Source organism: Ovis aries, chromosome 5 (assembly GCF_016772045.2).
Source record: "Ovis aries strain OAR_USU_Benz2616 breed Rambouillet chromosome 5, ARS-UI_Ramb_v3.0, whole genome shotgun sequence".
Taxonomy (NCBI): domain Eukaryota; kingdom Metazoa; phylum Chordata; class Mammalia; order Artiodactyla; family Bovidae; genus Ovis; species Ovis aries.
The window spans coordinates 87,998,200-88,011,658 of record NC_056058.1 but is presented as its reverse complement, the minus strand read 5'-3'; the positions used below and the strand labels follow the sequence as shown (position 1 = coordinate 88,011,658).

Genomic DNA, 13,459 nt, shown 5'->3' with positions numbered 1-13,459 from the left:
CAAAATAAAATAGGGTGTTGCCATCTGATTTTGGAACCTAGAAGAATCTATTAAGCAAGAACCATCATTCTATGGAAGATGTTATTAAGAATAAGAAATTATTAACATCTGCTATTGAATCTAAGGTTTAGAATTAAGACACATTAAGGAAAATGTATAATGTTATAAAGTGAAACTACAGTGGAAATATTTGAACTAGGGCAAAGAATATTAAATTACAGTGGAAAGATTTTAACAACCAGGACAAAGAAGAATAATTAATCACATGCTTCTACCTCCACAGAATTTTCCGAATCAATAAAGATTATTAGGGGACAGTTTGGACACTAGGCATTCAATGATAATCACATTTACATACCAAACATCATTAAAGCAGACTGTCTGAGACAGTATATCTACTACCCTGTTAACACAATTTAAAATCATATATTTGGGGTGGGGAGACAGGTATTTGCCCCAGGTCTCACAACTAGCCAATGGCAGGACCAGGATTTGAATACATGCACAGTCACCCTATACCCAGTTCTCTGTGCAGCATATTGTTCATAAAAGCAGCTGTAGGGCTGTAAAAGCTGACTCGGGACACAGAATCCATAAGGGTGGGGACAGAAATATAGTGTAAGGAATTCTCAGACTCCCAACCATAAAGTAAAAACAGCAAATGAGAATAATTCTATAGCTGTTCAAAGTTTACTTATAGGTAAATCGTTTGACAGACATTAACCTTACTCAAGATCCTATTCTTGCCAGAAATGGGACCTAGATGTAGAAGGTGAAAGAAAATTTATCTTTTAACATAGTGGTTGAATATACTTAAAGCTTCTAGACCAAAAAACACAAATCAATCCACGAGGTAGGTTTATTTTTTAATGAAAATACAAAATGCTTTATTTATATTATCTCATGCAATCCTGATATCTATTGCAGAATCTGCCTTCTAAATCAACACTATCAACTTTAACTCTTTTTTACTAACTAACTTCTGTCTCACATTGTAGTGTATATACAGTGGTGATGAGTTGGAACTATATCTTGCTCTTGCTTATCCCCAGTACAAAGTTGGTCCTCCATAAATAATGGCTGTATGAATTAATGAATAGGATCATGAGAGGGGACTTTCCTGGCCTAGTGGCTAAGACTATGTGCTTCCAATGCAGGGGGCACAGGTTCAATCCCTGGTCAGGGAACTAAGATCCAACACAATACACAATGCAGCCAAAAAAAGAAAATTAAAAACAAAAACAAACAAAAAAAAGACCATGAGAAAGTTTATTTTCTTGTAGTGTTGATGAATTACAGTACATCTGCATATACATAAAAGGACCATAGGAAAACTTTTATTCTCATCAATATTTTAAATTATTTACTCAAAAATATTATAACTCACCTGAAATACATATAAATCCAGAAGAGAAAAAAGCTTCATTGTATGAAGACAAGTTGTCAGTCTGGGCGTAGACCGCGTACACAGACATGTATGAACAGGCACATTCCACGTAGCCTGAAGTGTCCTCAACCACTTTGCAAAACTGACTGTCGGACAACCAGCTAGGGCAAAAAACACAATTGTCACTACTCCTCTTTCATCAATACTTAAGGTGTGGAGATAGTTTTCAAAGAAAAAATAATTTATTGATCCTAAGTGTTCTTTACTCAAGATGGAAGCAGACCAATGTTTAAGAAGAAACACCGGAAGGAACATCTTGTCCAAGACATGAAACCGCAGATCCCACAGACACCTTCAACAGCCGCCTAAATATTAACCAAACCTGCAAAAGCATCGCCAATATCGAAGAAGCTGGCCCTCTCAAACCAGCAGCACTTGCCCTGACCTCATCTAAAGCAAACAAACCCAAGGTATTCAACAGGAAGAACTCTTCTCTAGCATTCAAGAGTACCAAAAGGTCAACACAGCCAAAGACGAGCAGTGCTCACCCCTCCCCATTTACACAACTCCTGTATTTGAACCACATAAATTACTTGCTTGTCTAAGTACTTCCTTCCCCACCTATTTGGATTTTGAGCCAGTTATATTACATACATGTTTTCTAGGGTTCTTTCGGGGGTTTCCTTCTATAACTTTTGACCTTAAGCACCAAAAGTTGGTCACGATTATAGCAAACATAGTGTCACATGCCACAAATTCTGAGCATCCCTCAGCGACTATTCAGGGACTACTCTGCTCAAAAGTAGTCACTTCTAGTTCCTCTTGATCCCCTTATTTTTCTAAGGACATTAAACTTCTTAACCCCAACAGTGGATTCAAGCTTGAAACATTCATTAGTAATTATACATTGAGGACTGTAGAGTATCTGTGTATTAGGTTTAAAGTCTTTCCTCAGATATTAGGAATTTCAAAGAAAAATTATTTTCCCACAGAGACTAGCCAGAACTTTGGTGTTTGAAGAGGACAGCTGGTTACCCAACTAAGCTGTGGAACCTTTTCAGAATTTCAGTTTGTGTGGCTGAAAGTAACAGAATCTTGTGACTGATTTGAACTCAAAACACTCTAGGCCAGCCATGCCTGACCTTACAACCTCGGCTGAACTCCCAGGGAGAGAATTGCTCAGAAACATGAGGCCAAGGAGAGTCAAAGGAAGAGTCACTGTCTTCTTCCTCTTCTTGCGCCTGCTTTAATCCCCAAATGTGCTGCAAGTCATACTGATCCCTCCAGACATAGAGCATCAGATCCAGAACAAGTCCAGAGGGAAGGGGTCAAAAGAATTTCCTTCACCGCTCAATAAATTAACTTGTAATCACAGGAAGGTTATCTGAATTGAGCAGAACTCACGCTAAGTCCCATGGAAGTCATAATAATAAAGGAGTTAAGTAACGTGTTATACACACATTAAAATTGTTTGGCTCCGTTTGCCGCCTGCACAAGGCTAGACCACTTTCTATGCTGCTTTGCCTCATTTAGTGTGGAGGTGATTTTCCAGTCTAAAAAATCTCACTCCAGACCATCTACGTTCAGTACAAAACCCTGGGCTTAATGGCACCAGAATGAAGAAGGAACAAATTCTGATTTTAAAGAATTATTAACAAGTACCTCGCAGCAGACGGATTCCAAAGGAGACACAGAGGAGTCTTAGGAACAATTCTAGGCTCGGCAGCATAAATCCTGTAGAGAATCTCATTGCTGTTGGTCAGGGGTTGTGAACTCTGACCTTTCACACTCAAAGATAATACCTGTAATGCCAGAAAGAGCCAAAAATGTAATGACATCTTCAAATTAAATGTCCAGACTGGATCTCCCATTCTGAAATTTGCTTCATTTTCCTCATCACTTTTGGCACTATTAATCATTAGCTTCATTATGAATACAGAGCATCTGGTTGGTTTTCCACCACAGACCTACCTCACTCCAGCTACTGACCAGTCTCCAAGTGATAATATTCATTTTCATTGTCAGTCTTCATCAGGAGTGGGATATAGCTTTAGTGAAAGCTATTTTTTTTTCCACTTACTCCTCATTTCATTCAATAAAACATGAAGGAAATAGCTACAACTATTTTTGAGCCTAAACATTCTACAAAGAGCTCATAAAGATGGGACATGTTTCATCATTAGCTCACCGTATATAGCACTTACCATAAGTCGAATCAAGTACATGTATCCTAAGGAGCATGTTTGCAAAGGAAAAAGCAGATTCCAACTACGTAATTCTTTAAATGATAGATTACCTTATTTTTCAGGGCATGGAAATTGTTTCCAGTCATAAACCACTGCTGGCTGCTATATTCTGTAAACTGGACTAATTCACACGTGCTTCTCCCGGCCATTATTTCTGCATCCAGAACATCCAATAACCTCTCTGGAACTCGAATATAATCACCTTCTTTTCCTTCAAACTTGTGCCCATTGATCTGCTGAGGGTACCAGTGAAGAGCCAGTATGGACAAATACGGGCAGCTGTCAAGGATGGTTTTGCCTCTATGACAGAAAAGCGAAGGTTCTGCTAAAATGGCATGTATTTGCATATGTATATCCACTCACATTTGTTAAAAATCTATTACACCAGATCTCTGTTCCTTATGTACAACCATGATACTGCCTACCCAGAAGCAGTAAAGAGAATGTGCTTTCAGTTCTTTTATGGTGAATTGTTAGGATTTTTGCACAGAACTTTCTGTATCCTCTTGCCTGAACCCCCCTCTAACCTAAAACATGGGTTTTTGAAAGTTGTTTCACAGGTATCAGAATCTGTGCTATAAAATGTCTATTTCTGTGTTAGTCACATCAGCATGGGTGCAATAGGGTGAGAAAGGATGCACCATTCAACTGAAACTCTCTGCTTTATAATCAAGAGTATCATAAACCTTATATATCTATAGCCAAGTTCTCATCAAGTTCACCTCACCCTTTTCTAAGCCATCAGAGCATTTCTAATTTAACCAGGTGTCTGATAAAAGAAATGGCCCTGAACAGGGTCTTTATCCATTTAATAATTCTGTTTACAACAGCCCCAAGCCACTACACTCTGTGCTCAGTGAAACTGCTTTTTAAACCTCAATGTGTGTTGAAATCACCTTGAAGCTTGTTTTAAAAAATATAGATTTCTAGGGACTTCCCTAGTGGTCCAGTGGTTAAGACTCTGAGCTTCCAATGCAGGGCAAATGGGTTCAATCCCTAGTTAGGAAACTAAGATCTTGTAAGCTGAGTGGCTTAACCAAAAAAAAAAAAAAAAATTTCTACATTACATCCCATTCTTACTAAATCAAAATCCTTGCCTAGGGGAGGCTAGAAGTTCTGTGAGTCTGTGTTTTGTAACCAGTCCTCCAAAAAATCTGACAGATATTTTTCTGTGGATGCATCATGTCTGCAAATAATGAAAAGACACAAAGATAAATCATAAATGAAACCTGTCTGAAAAAATGTGGAAAACAGTAGGATAAAAGTAAGTTAGATGGGCCATAAGTGATGCTGAGTATATATAATTGCATCATGGATACAAATACCTCATCAAGGCCCCTAACCTGGGAAATGGAGTTGAGAATTTTAAATAGAAGATTTGAGAAACAAAAGGAAAAGGGAGGGGCTAACTTTTTCCTCTAGCTATACACTAGATTTTTTTTAATTTAAAAAAAAAAGATTAAAAAAATATTTACCATATTTGAATTGGTGCTTTTGAATATTTATCTTTAGTCCAGCCATTCATTCAGACTCTAGACCTCTGCATCCAAGATGCATATTAAAACATCTCAATCCACATAGGCCACCCACAACAGCTTATAAAAAAAAATCATCTCTTCATCTCTCCATCCACATCTTCACTGGTGACTTGGAGCTAAAAGCTGCCACTATTGACCTCTCCACCCACGACCAGGTACAAACTGAATGAGACCAGTGAACCACTGTTGGTGGAAATGTAAGTTGGGGCAACCACTATGGAAAATACTAAGGAGGTTCCTCAAAAAGCTAAAAACACAGTGGCCATATGATCCAACAATCCCACTCCTGCGCATATGTCTAGAAAAGGCTGTAATTTTAAAAGATACATGAACCCTTATGTTCATAACAGCATTATTCACAATAGCCACGCCATGGAGACAACTTAAATGACCATCAGCAAACGAATGGATAAAGAAGATGTAGTACATGCATACCATGGAGTACCTCACAGCCATAAAACAGAATGAAATTATGTCATTCGTAGCAGCACCGATGGACTCAGACATTATCAAACTAAGTGAAGTAAATCAGAAATAGAAAGACAAATACTATATCACATCACTTATATGTGGAATCGAAATGGCACAAATGAACATATCTACAGAACAGACTCAAAGACATAGAGAACAGGCCGGTGGTGGCCAAAGGTCAGGGGAGGGATGGGACGGGGGTTTGCAGTTAGCAGGTGCAACTATTCCCGTACAGAAATGTATAAACAACAAGCTCCTACTGTATAGCACAGGGACTGTATTCAACGTCCTGTAATAAACCACAAGAGAAAGGAACATGAAAAGAATATATACATACGTATGCATGAATCACTTTGCTGTACAGTGGAAACACAACATTGTAAATCAACTATACAGCAATGAAAACAATTTTCTTTTAAAAAAGTGAATTTCTGACACATGCTAGAGCATGGATAAAACTTGAAGAAACATTATGCTAAGCAAAGTACACCACACACAGAGGACAAATATTACATGATTCCACTTATGAGATGGCTAGGATAAGCAAATTGAATAGAGACTGAAAAGTAGAATAGAGGTTACCAGGACCGGGGGAAAGAGGAATGGAAAGTTAGTAATGGGTAGAGATTTTTAATTTGAGAAGATGATAGTTCTGGATATGCATACTGGGGATGGTTACCCAACAACTGTGAATATACTAAGTGTCACTGAATTGTACACCTAAAAATAGTGTGAAAGTGTTAGCCGCTCAGTCATGTCCAGTTCTCTGTAACCCTATGGACTGTAGCCTGCCGGGCTCCTCTGTCCATGGGATTCTCTACACAGGAAAACTAGAGTGGGCTGCCGTTCCTTCTCCAGGGGATCTCTCCCACCCAGGAACTGAACCCAGGTCTGCCTGCATTGTAGACAGATTCTTTACCATCTGAGCTACCAGGAAGTACAGAAAAATAGTTTAAGTGGTAAAATCTGTCTTATGTATATGTTACCACAATTTTAAAAATGGCCTAAAAATACTCTAAAAGTTGGAATCATCCTTTTTTTTTCCTATTCAGAATGTATCTTCTACGCATTATATAAGAAAGAGTAAATAACAAGATGTTTTATTTTTAAAGGACCCTACAAAACAAGAAGAATATATTACTGACAGTATGAATTCATTTTTTCTGGATGTCTGGATATCTTTTCTTCAAATAATTAACTTAAATTGCCTATAAGGTATAATTCATTGATTGTATAAGCCTTAGTTACATCATCTAAATGTCAATTTGCATTCTTATTACCTTGTAACCTGTAAAGGAATACATGTAAGGTAAGGTATTATATTAAAAGAAACTTACTTTTCACCAGGAGAGCCACATGTAACATCAGTCAGTAGAGAAAAGGCAAAGTTCTCCGTCACTTCAGTAAAGTGACTGAATCCTCTAGTGTCCTTGCGCTTTGGGTTAATGAGAGCACAAAGGATCTCATAGAAAAGATTTCGGCTTTCAATGCTTAATGCTTGTTGTTTTCCTTCAATAGTTATCTGAAAAAAATCCCAAGTATGAAACTGTATCTTAAAAAAATCAACTGCTTAAATGATACCTAAGGTATAATGTGTTCTTTATTACCAGTTACTAACATTAACAAAAATAAACATGAACCTATAAAGAATTTAAGAGAAGTTAGTGTCAAAATCATATTTGACATTTAAATGTCAAATACATTTGAACTTTAAAAAGTATAATCATTTCATAAACAGAAGGCATAGTCACAAGAATATTTTCTATATAATATCTAGATAAAGCTCCAAAGGATTGCATGGGTCACTTAATTCTAACTGCAATAATAAATATCATGAGTTAAAATTAAACTCACTGTTACATCTATCCCAATTCGTATGGCCTTATGAAAGACACATATAGCATAAAGCAGATTCTGGTTCAAAGAAGCGCGAATTTGAGAGATAATAAAACTTCAAACATGAAACAATTTCACTTAAATATGAGACCCAATAGAACAAAGTTCTATCAGTACTTGGAAATCCTATCCTATACTTCTGAATCTGAGTACCTATGAAATACATATGGGACATATGAATGTATGCCAGATAAAGCATAGGTGATTTTATTTGAATTTCAAAGAATCAGCCAATAATTGCCTGATATAAGTATGTTCCAAATAGTGCTTGCAAATAAAAATATTTACTTTTATCTGTAATACACTTATACTAAAAAATACATTGTTCATCTGAAATTCAAAGTTAATTGGCACCACATATTTTATTGTTAAAATTTCAATCCTATATTTTCAATGCTTGTTTCATTATTGTCATATTCTAATTATTTTATGTCTAAATTGTGAAAACATGTTACATTTTATGGATATGGCAGGCCCCTTTTAATGGCTAGTTTTTCCAATTCTTGTTATTATAAGTAATGCTTAAATACTCATTATACAGGTGTTTGTACAAATATTCCCCACAGCTATTAGGCACCTATTTTTTTTAGTTTTTCCCTCCAGTTTTATTGGGATATAACTGACTATATATATTGCTGTTGTTATTGAGATGCTCAGACATGTCCAACTATGTGTGACCCCATGGACTATAGCACGCTAGGTTGCCCTGTCCTTCACTATCTCCTGGAAACTGCTCAAACTCATGTCCATTGAGTGATGCCATCCAACTATCTTGTCCCCTGTCTTTCCCTTCTCCTCCCGCCTTCAATCTTTCCCAGCATCAGGGTCTCTTCAATGAGTTAGCTCTTTGCATCAGATGGCCAAATCACTGAGTGTTGGAGCTTCAGCTTCAGCATCAGTCCTTCTAATGAATATTCAGGGTTGATTTCCTTTAGGATTGACTAGATTGATCTCCATGCAGTCCACTCTCAAGAGTCTTCCCCAACACCCCAATTAAAAAGTATCAATTTCTCAGTGCTCAGCCTTCTTTATGGTCCAACTCTCACATTCAGACATGACTACTGGAAAAACTATAGCTTTGACTATATAATTGAGGTACTTTTTGATTTTTCTTGTGGTATATACAAAAAGAAATTTTGTTTAAACTTTATGTGGTCAAGTTTATCAATCATTTCCTTTATGACTTCTGCATTTTTATATTTAGAAGGAACTTCCCCACTTCCCCAATATAAACTTTTATATTAAAAGTGATTCATCCATGTTTTCTGCTACTACTTTCCTAGTTTCAGCTCTACAGTTAGACTCTGACCTGTCTGGGATTTATTTTGTTGTGGATTTAACATGGAGATACAGCTATTATTTTACTTTCAAATGGTTAAATTAGATGTATCAACACCATTTACAGAATAATAACTATGGCCTCTTGAGAAATCTGTATGCAAGTCAAGAAGCAACAGTTAGAACTGGACATGAAACAATAGACTGGTCCAAATAGGGAAGGGAGTATGTCAAAGCTGTATATTATCACCCTGCTTATTTAACTTTTATGCAGAGTACATCATGTGAAATGCCAGGCCGGATGAAGTACAAAGTGGAATCAAGACTGCCAGGAGAAATATCAATAACCTCAGATACGCACATGACACCACCCTTATGGCAGAAATTGAAGAACTAAAGAGCCTCTTGATGAAAGTGAAAGAGGAGAGTGAAAAAGCTGGCTTAAAACTCAACATTCAGAACACTAATATCATGGCATCTGGTCCCACCACTTTGTGGCAAAACAGATGGGGAAGCAATGGAAACAGTGACAGACTTTATATTTTGGGCTCCAAAATCACTGCAGATGGTGATCGCAGCCATGAAATTAAAAGATGCTTGCTTCTTGGAAGAAAAGCTATGACCAACCTAGATAGCATATTAAAAAGCAGAGACATCACTTTGCCAACAAAGGTCCATCTAGTCAAACCTATGGTTTTTCCAGTAGTCATGTATGGACGTGAGAGTTGGACTAGAAAGCAAGCTGAGTGCCAAAGAATTGACGCTTTTGAACTATGGTGTTGGAGAAGACTCTTGAGAGTCCCTTGGACTGCAAGGAGATCCAACCAGTCCACCCTGAAGGAAATCAGTCTTGAATATTCATTGGAAGGACTGATGCTGAAGCAGAAACTCCAATACTTTGGCCCCCTAATGTGAAGAACTGACTCATTTGAAAAGACCCTGATGCTGGGAAAGATTGAAGGTGGGAGGGGAAGGGGATGACCTAGGATGAGATGGTTGGATAGCATCACTGACGTGATGGACATGTGTTTGAGTAGGCTCCGGGAGTTGGTGATGGGCAGGGAAGCCTGGCATGCTGCAGTCCATGGGGGTGCAAAGAGTTGGACGCGACTGAGCAACTGAACTGAACTGACACACTGACCTGAAATGTCACTTTTATCGTATATGAAATTTTCATATGCAATTGAATTTATTTCTTCACTTTCTGTTTTATTTTACTAATCTGAATATCTGTGACAGCACCAGTTCATCCTGTTTTAATCACTGTAACTTCATATTTTCATATTGAGAAGAATGAGGTTTATCATCTTTCATAAAATTTCTGATGTATGTTCTCCCAGGTGAACTCATCATTTTGATTAATTTTTAAAAATCCAAAATAGTTTACTGGTATTTTGATAGTACTTATATTCCATTTATAGGTTTATTTATAGAAAACTGTTGTCTCTATGTTATTGAGTCCTCCCACTGCTGAACAAGTTATAGACTTCTATTTTTTCAAGGCTTTTCTGTTAGTAGAAATTTTCAGTTTTCTTAATATAACATATATTTTAATGTATAATATTATTGAATGATGTCAGTTACTTGAATCATCAGATTTCAGTGAAAGTGAAAGTGAAGTCGCTCAGTCGTGTCCAACTCTTTGCGACCCCATGGACTGTAGCCCTCCAGGCTCCTCCATCCATGGGATTCTCCAGGCAAGAATACTGGAGTGGGCTGCCATTTCCTTCAGTACTGACATGTAAATAGCTTCAAGAAAACAATATGCCATAACATTGAACGGGGAGGGATGTGGGAGGAGGGTTCAGGATGGGGAACATGTGTACACCCGTGATGGATTCATGTTGATGTATGGCAAAACCAATACAATATTGTAAAGTAAAAAATAATAATAATAATAAATAAATGATAAATGGTTAAAAAAATTCAGTAACAATAACATGATTTGAAAATAATCAGAGCAAAGGCAACTTCAGTGGAAATAAAATCACTTTCTTTTTAAGAATACAAATAATGTTTTCTACTTAATTTTATAATAGTTTAGAACACTTCAAATATATTTTATGCTTCTAATAATTGCCAAGTTACCTATTTCACATAAATTGTTTTAATATATGAGAACTTATACTGTTTACTAATGATTACTCAAAAAAAGTTAATTATGTTTTTTCCATAGGATCTTCTTTCATAATTCAGTTTCATTATTCATGACAGATTCAAATAAAAAAACAAAACCAAGATGTACTACCTGACAGCTCCAGCTGATTCTCGACCATTAATATGTAGCTTTCTTAATGTATCTTTTCTAAAATACAGTTACTGTGCATTCTTTCCCTCTTCATAGCCTAAATCAAATTGTAATTGTACTATACTATTTCATCATTAGAAAATTTAAGTAACATCACTTCCTACAGTAAATCCTTTCCAGTGCCCAGGAGGAGCAGGGAACAAGCGAAGGGCAACAGCTTCATGGCACTTCAACTCGAGGAGCCATATAATCTGGCCCTAGTCCTCATTTATGTACTTCGAAAAACTGCTCACAAGATGTCCTCGCAATTTCTAGAAGTATCAGAAAGAGCCTGGAGCTCCTGACCTACAGAGCCTCTTTTCAGACACCGGTCTATCCTTACTGCTGCAGTAGAGAACTCATCCTTCTCTGAGCTTCCAAACCAGCACCAGTTGCATCCAAGCAAAAGCACAGGGTCAGATATGGTGAATTCCACTCTGAGATTCACAAATTTGACTCTACCACATAAATTCATTACAACTGATAACGATAACCGTATGTGGCTTTGGTCTTTTAAAAAAAAGTATGAAACTGCTAACACTCGCAAGGGCTTCTTACCTTGTCTATTAAATACAGCACGGCGCTGAGCTGTTCATCTGTGTTCTCTGTGGCCACTTTCACGCTGACGCTGTGGAGCACCCTGTTGAGAATGTCACCGTCCAGGGGCTGCTGCAGCTGATCCGCAAGCCCCCAAAAGGCCTGGGAGTTCGTGTCAGAGACGAGAGTGATGTTCGCGGTCCCGTACACTTTATCAACTCCAGCACCCCCTCTTGGGTCAAAAAGCACGATCTGGAAGCGTTTAGGAAATGGATTCAAAGACCCTGTCTCTGGCGTGAGGATGACATCCAGGACAGTGGTTCTCTGGCCAGGCTCAAAGATCAATGTGCCTTCAGTTCTCACAAAGTCTTTCCCAGAAATAGCTGGAGATATGAGAGTACGACCGATGGTCTCGGCGCTCCTCAACTCCTAGAAATTAGACAAGATCACTTCAGTCAAACTATAAACCTCTGATCTCGTCCGGAACCAATTTTCTCTTAGAACAATCTGACGGGCCACAACACTAGTATTAAGACAGGCGTTGCTTTAAATGTATAGATTTTGAGTCCACACTAGATGTTTCCTGACTATGGGGACCTCACCAATCTTGTCCTCCTGTGTCAACGTGGCTCTGCTTCCTCAAACTACACAAATGCCAGATTTTTAATCTTTGGTAATTATGATATTACAAAGAAGTGGTTTTTTTTTTTCCTTTTACTGTTCAGCTCAGTCACCTTCACATACGCTTTAATCCTTACTAGTCACTTGTGTTATTTCCTTTTCTTCTTTTTCCATTTTCCTTGATCAGTCAATGTCTTTTCTAAGAACTCATTTATGACAAAGAATGTTAATCATTTGTCATGCGATGCAAATGAAGCACGGTATTTTATTTTTTTATCTGGCTGTGCCAGGTCTTAGTTGCAGTACACAGGATCTTCCATCGTCATGGTGGCACGCAAGACCCTGAGTTGCAAAATGCACTCTCAGTCATGGCATGCAGGATCTAGTTCCCCGACCAGGGATCGAACCCAGGCCCTCGGCATTCGGAGCTCAGCCTTAGCCACTGGTCCACCAAGGAAGTCTCGAAACATTGTATTTTATTCCTGTCAATTTACTATGGTGTTTTGTCTTTCAATTGTATTAAAATATAACCATGTTGTGTTTTTTTAATTTAAAAAATAAACATGGAGTTTTATAAATTTTCTAATCTCCCAAGATAAACTAGAGAGATAAATACACATCATACAGTGATGAGGTTAAGAAAGATAGATGCCTTAGAATAGATCAAGAAAGAGAATTAGAGAAGAAATGCCATTACTGCCTCACAGAACTTCTCCAGTGGTGAGCCGACTAACAATTTGAAGATGTGTGCATCAGATCATGTACGTCCCTGATACAAAAGGTGCTAGGAAGTCACTGGAGGATTCCAGCAGGAGAGCGACACACTTTATTTCGTATTTTCGGGAGCATTCTGGCTTTTGTGGACAGTTAGGCTGCAGCAGGGGGAGAAGATGGAAGCAGGGAGAAGAGATGGGAGATTTTTACATTAGTTTCTGCAGAAAAAGGAAACAACAGTAGCTTTGGTTGTATGAGTAGAGAGGGTGAGAAGAGCTCAGACTGGGAATGTATTTAGAAGGTAGAGTCAGCAGGAGTTTCTGATTAATTCAGTGTTGTATGTAAAAGAAGAGAAGAACGAGGATAATTCCAAGCTATTTGCCTGGATGAATGGCAGTAAACTAGGGGAAATGCTGCCAAGGGCGAAATAAGAGTTATCCATTATATACATGTTATATATATATTAAGCTTGAGATGCTTTTTA

At 37.7% G+C, this 13,459-nt stretch overlaps 1 protein-coding gene across 1 annotated transcript in view; it reads right to left on the bottom strand.

The window, feature by feature from the left end:
- ADGRV1 (adhesion G protein-coupled receptor V1) overlaps positions 1-13,459 on the bottom strand; it is a 552,816-nt gene that overhangs the window by 301,732 nt on the left and 237,625 nt on the right. Inside the window, exons 78-82 of the mRNA XM_027970511.2 lie at positions 11,662-12,069; positions 6,980-7,164; positions 3,684-3,933; positions 3,050-3,189; positions 1,388-1,548 (exon numbers count right to left, since the gene is read on the bottom strand). Coding sequence (XP_027826312.2) covers positions 1,388-1,548; positions 3,050-3,189; positions 3,684-3,933; positions 6,980-7,164; positions 11,662-12,069 — 1,144 coding nt within the window. The remainder of the gene's footprint in view (positions 1-1,387; positions 1,549-3,049; positions 3,190-3,683; positions 3,934-6,979; positions 7,165-11,661; positions 12,070-13,459) is intronic.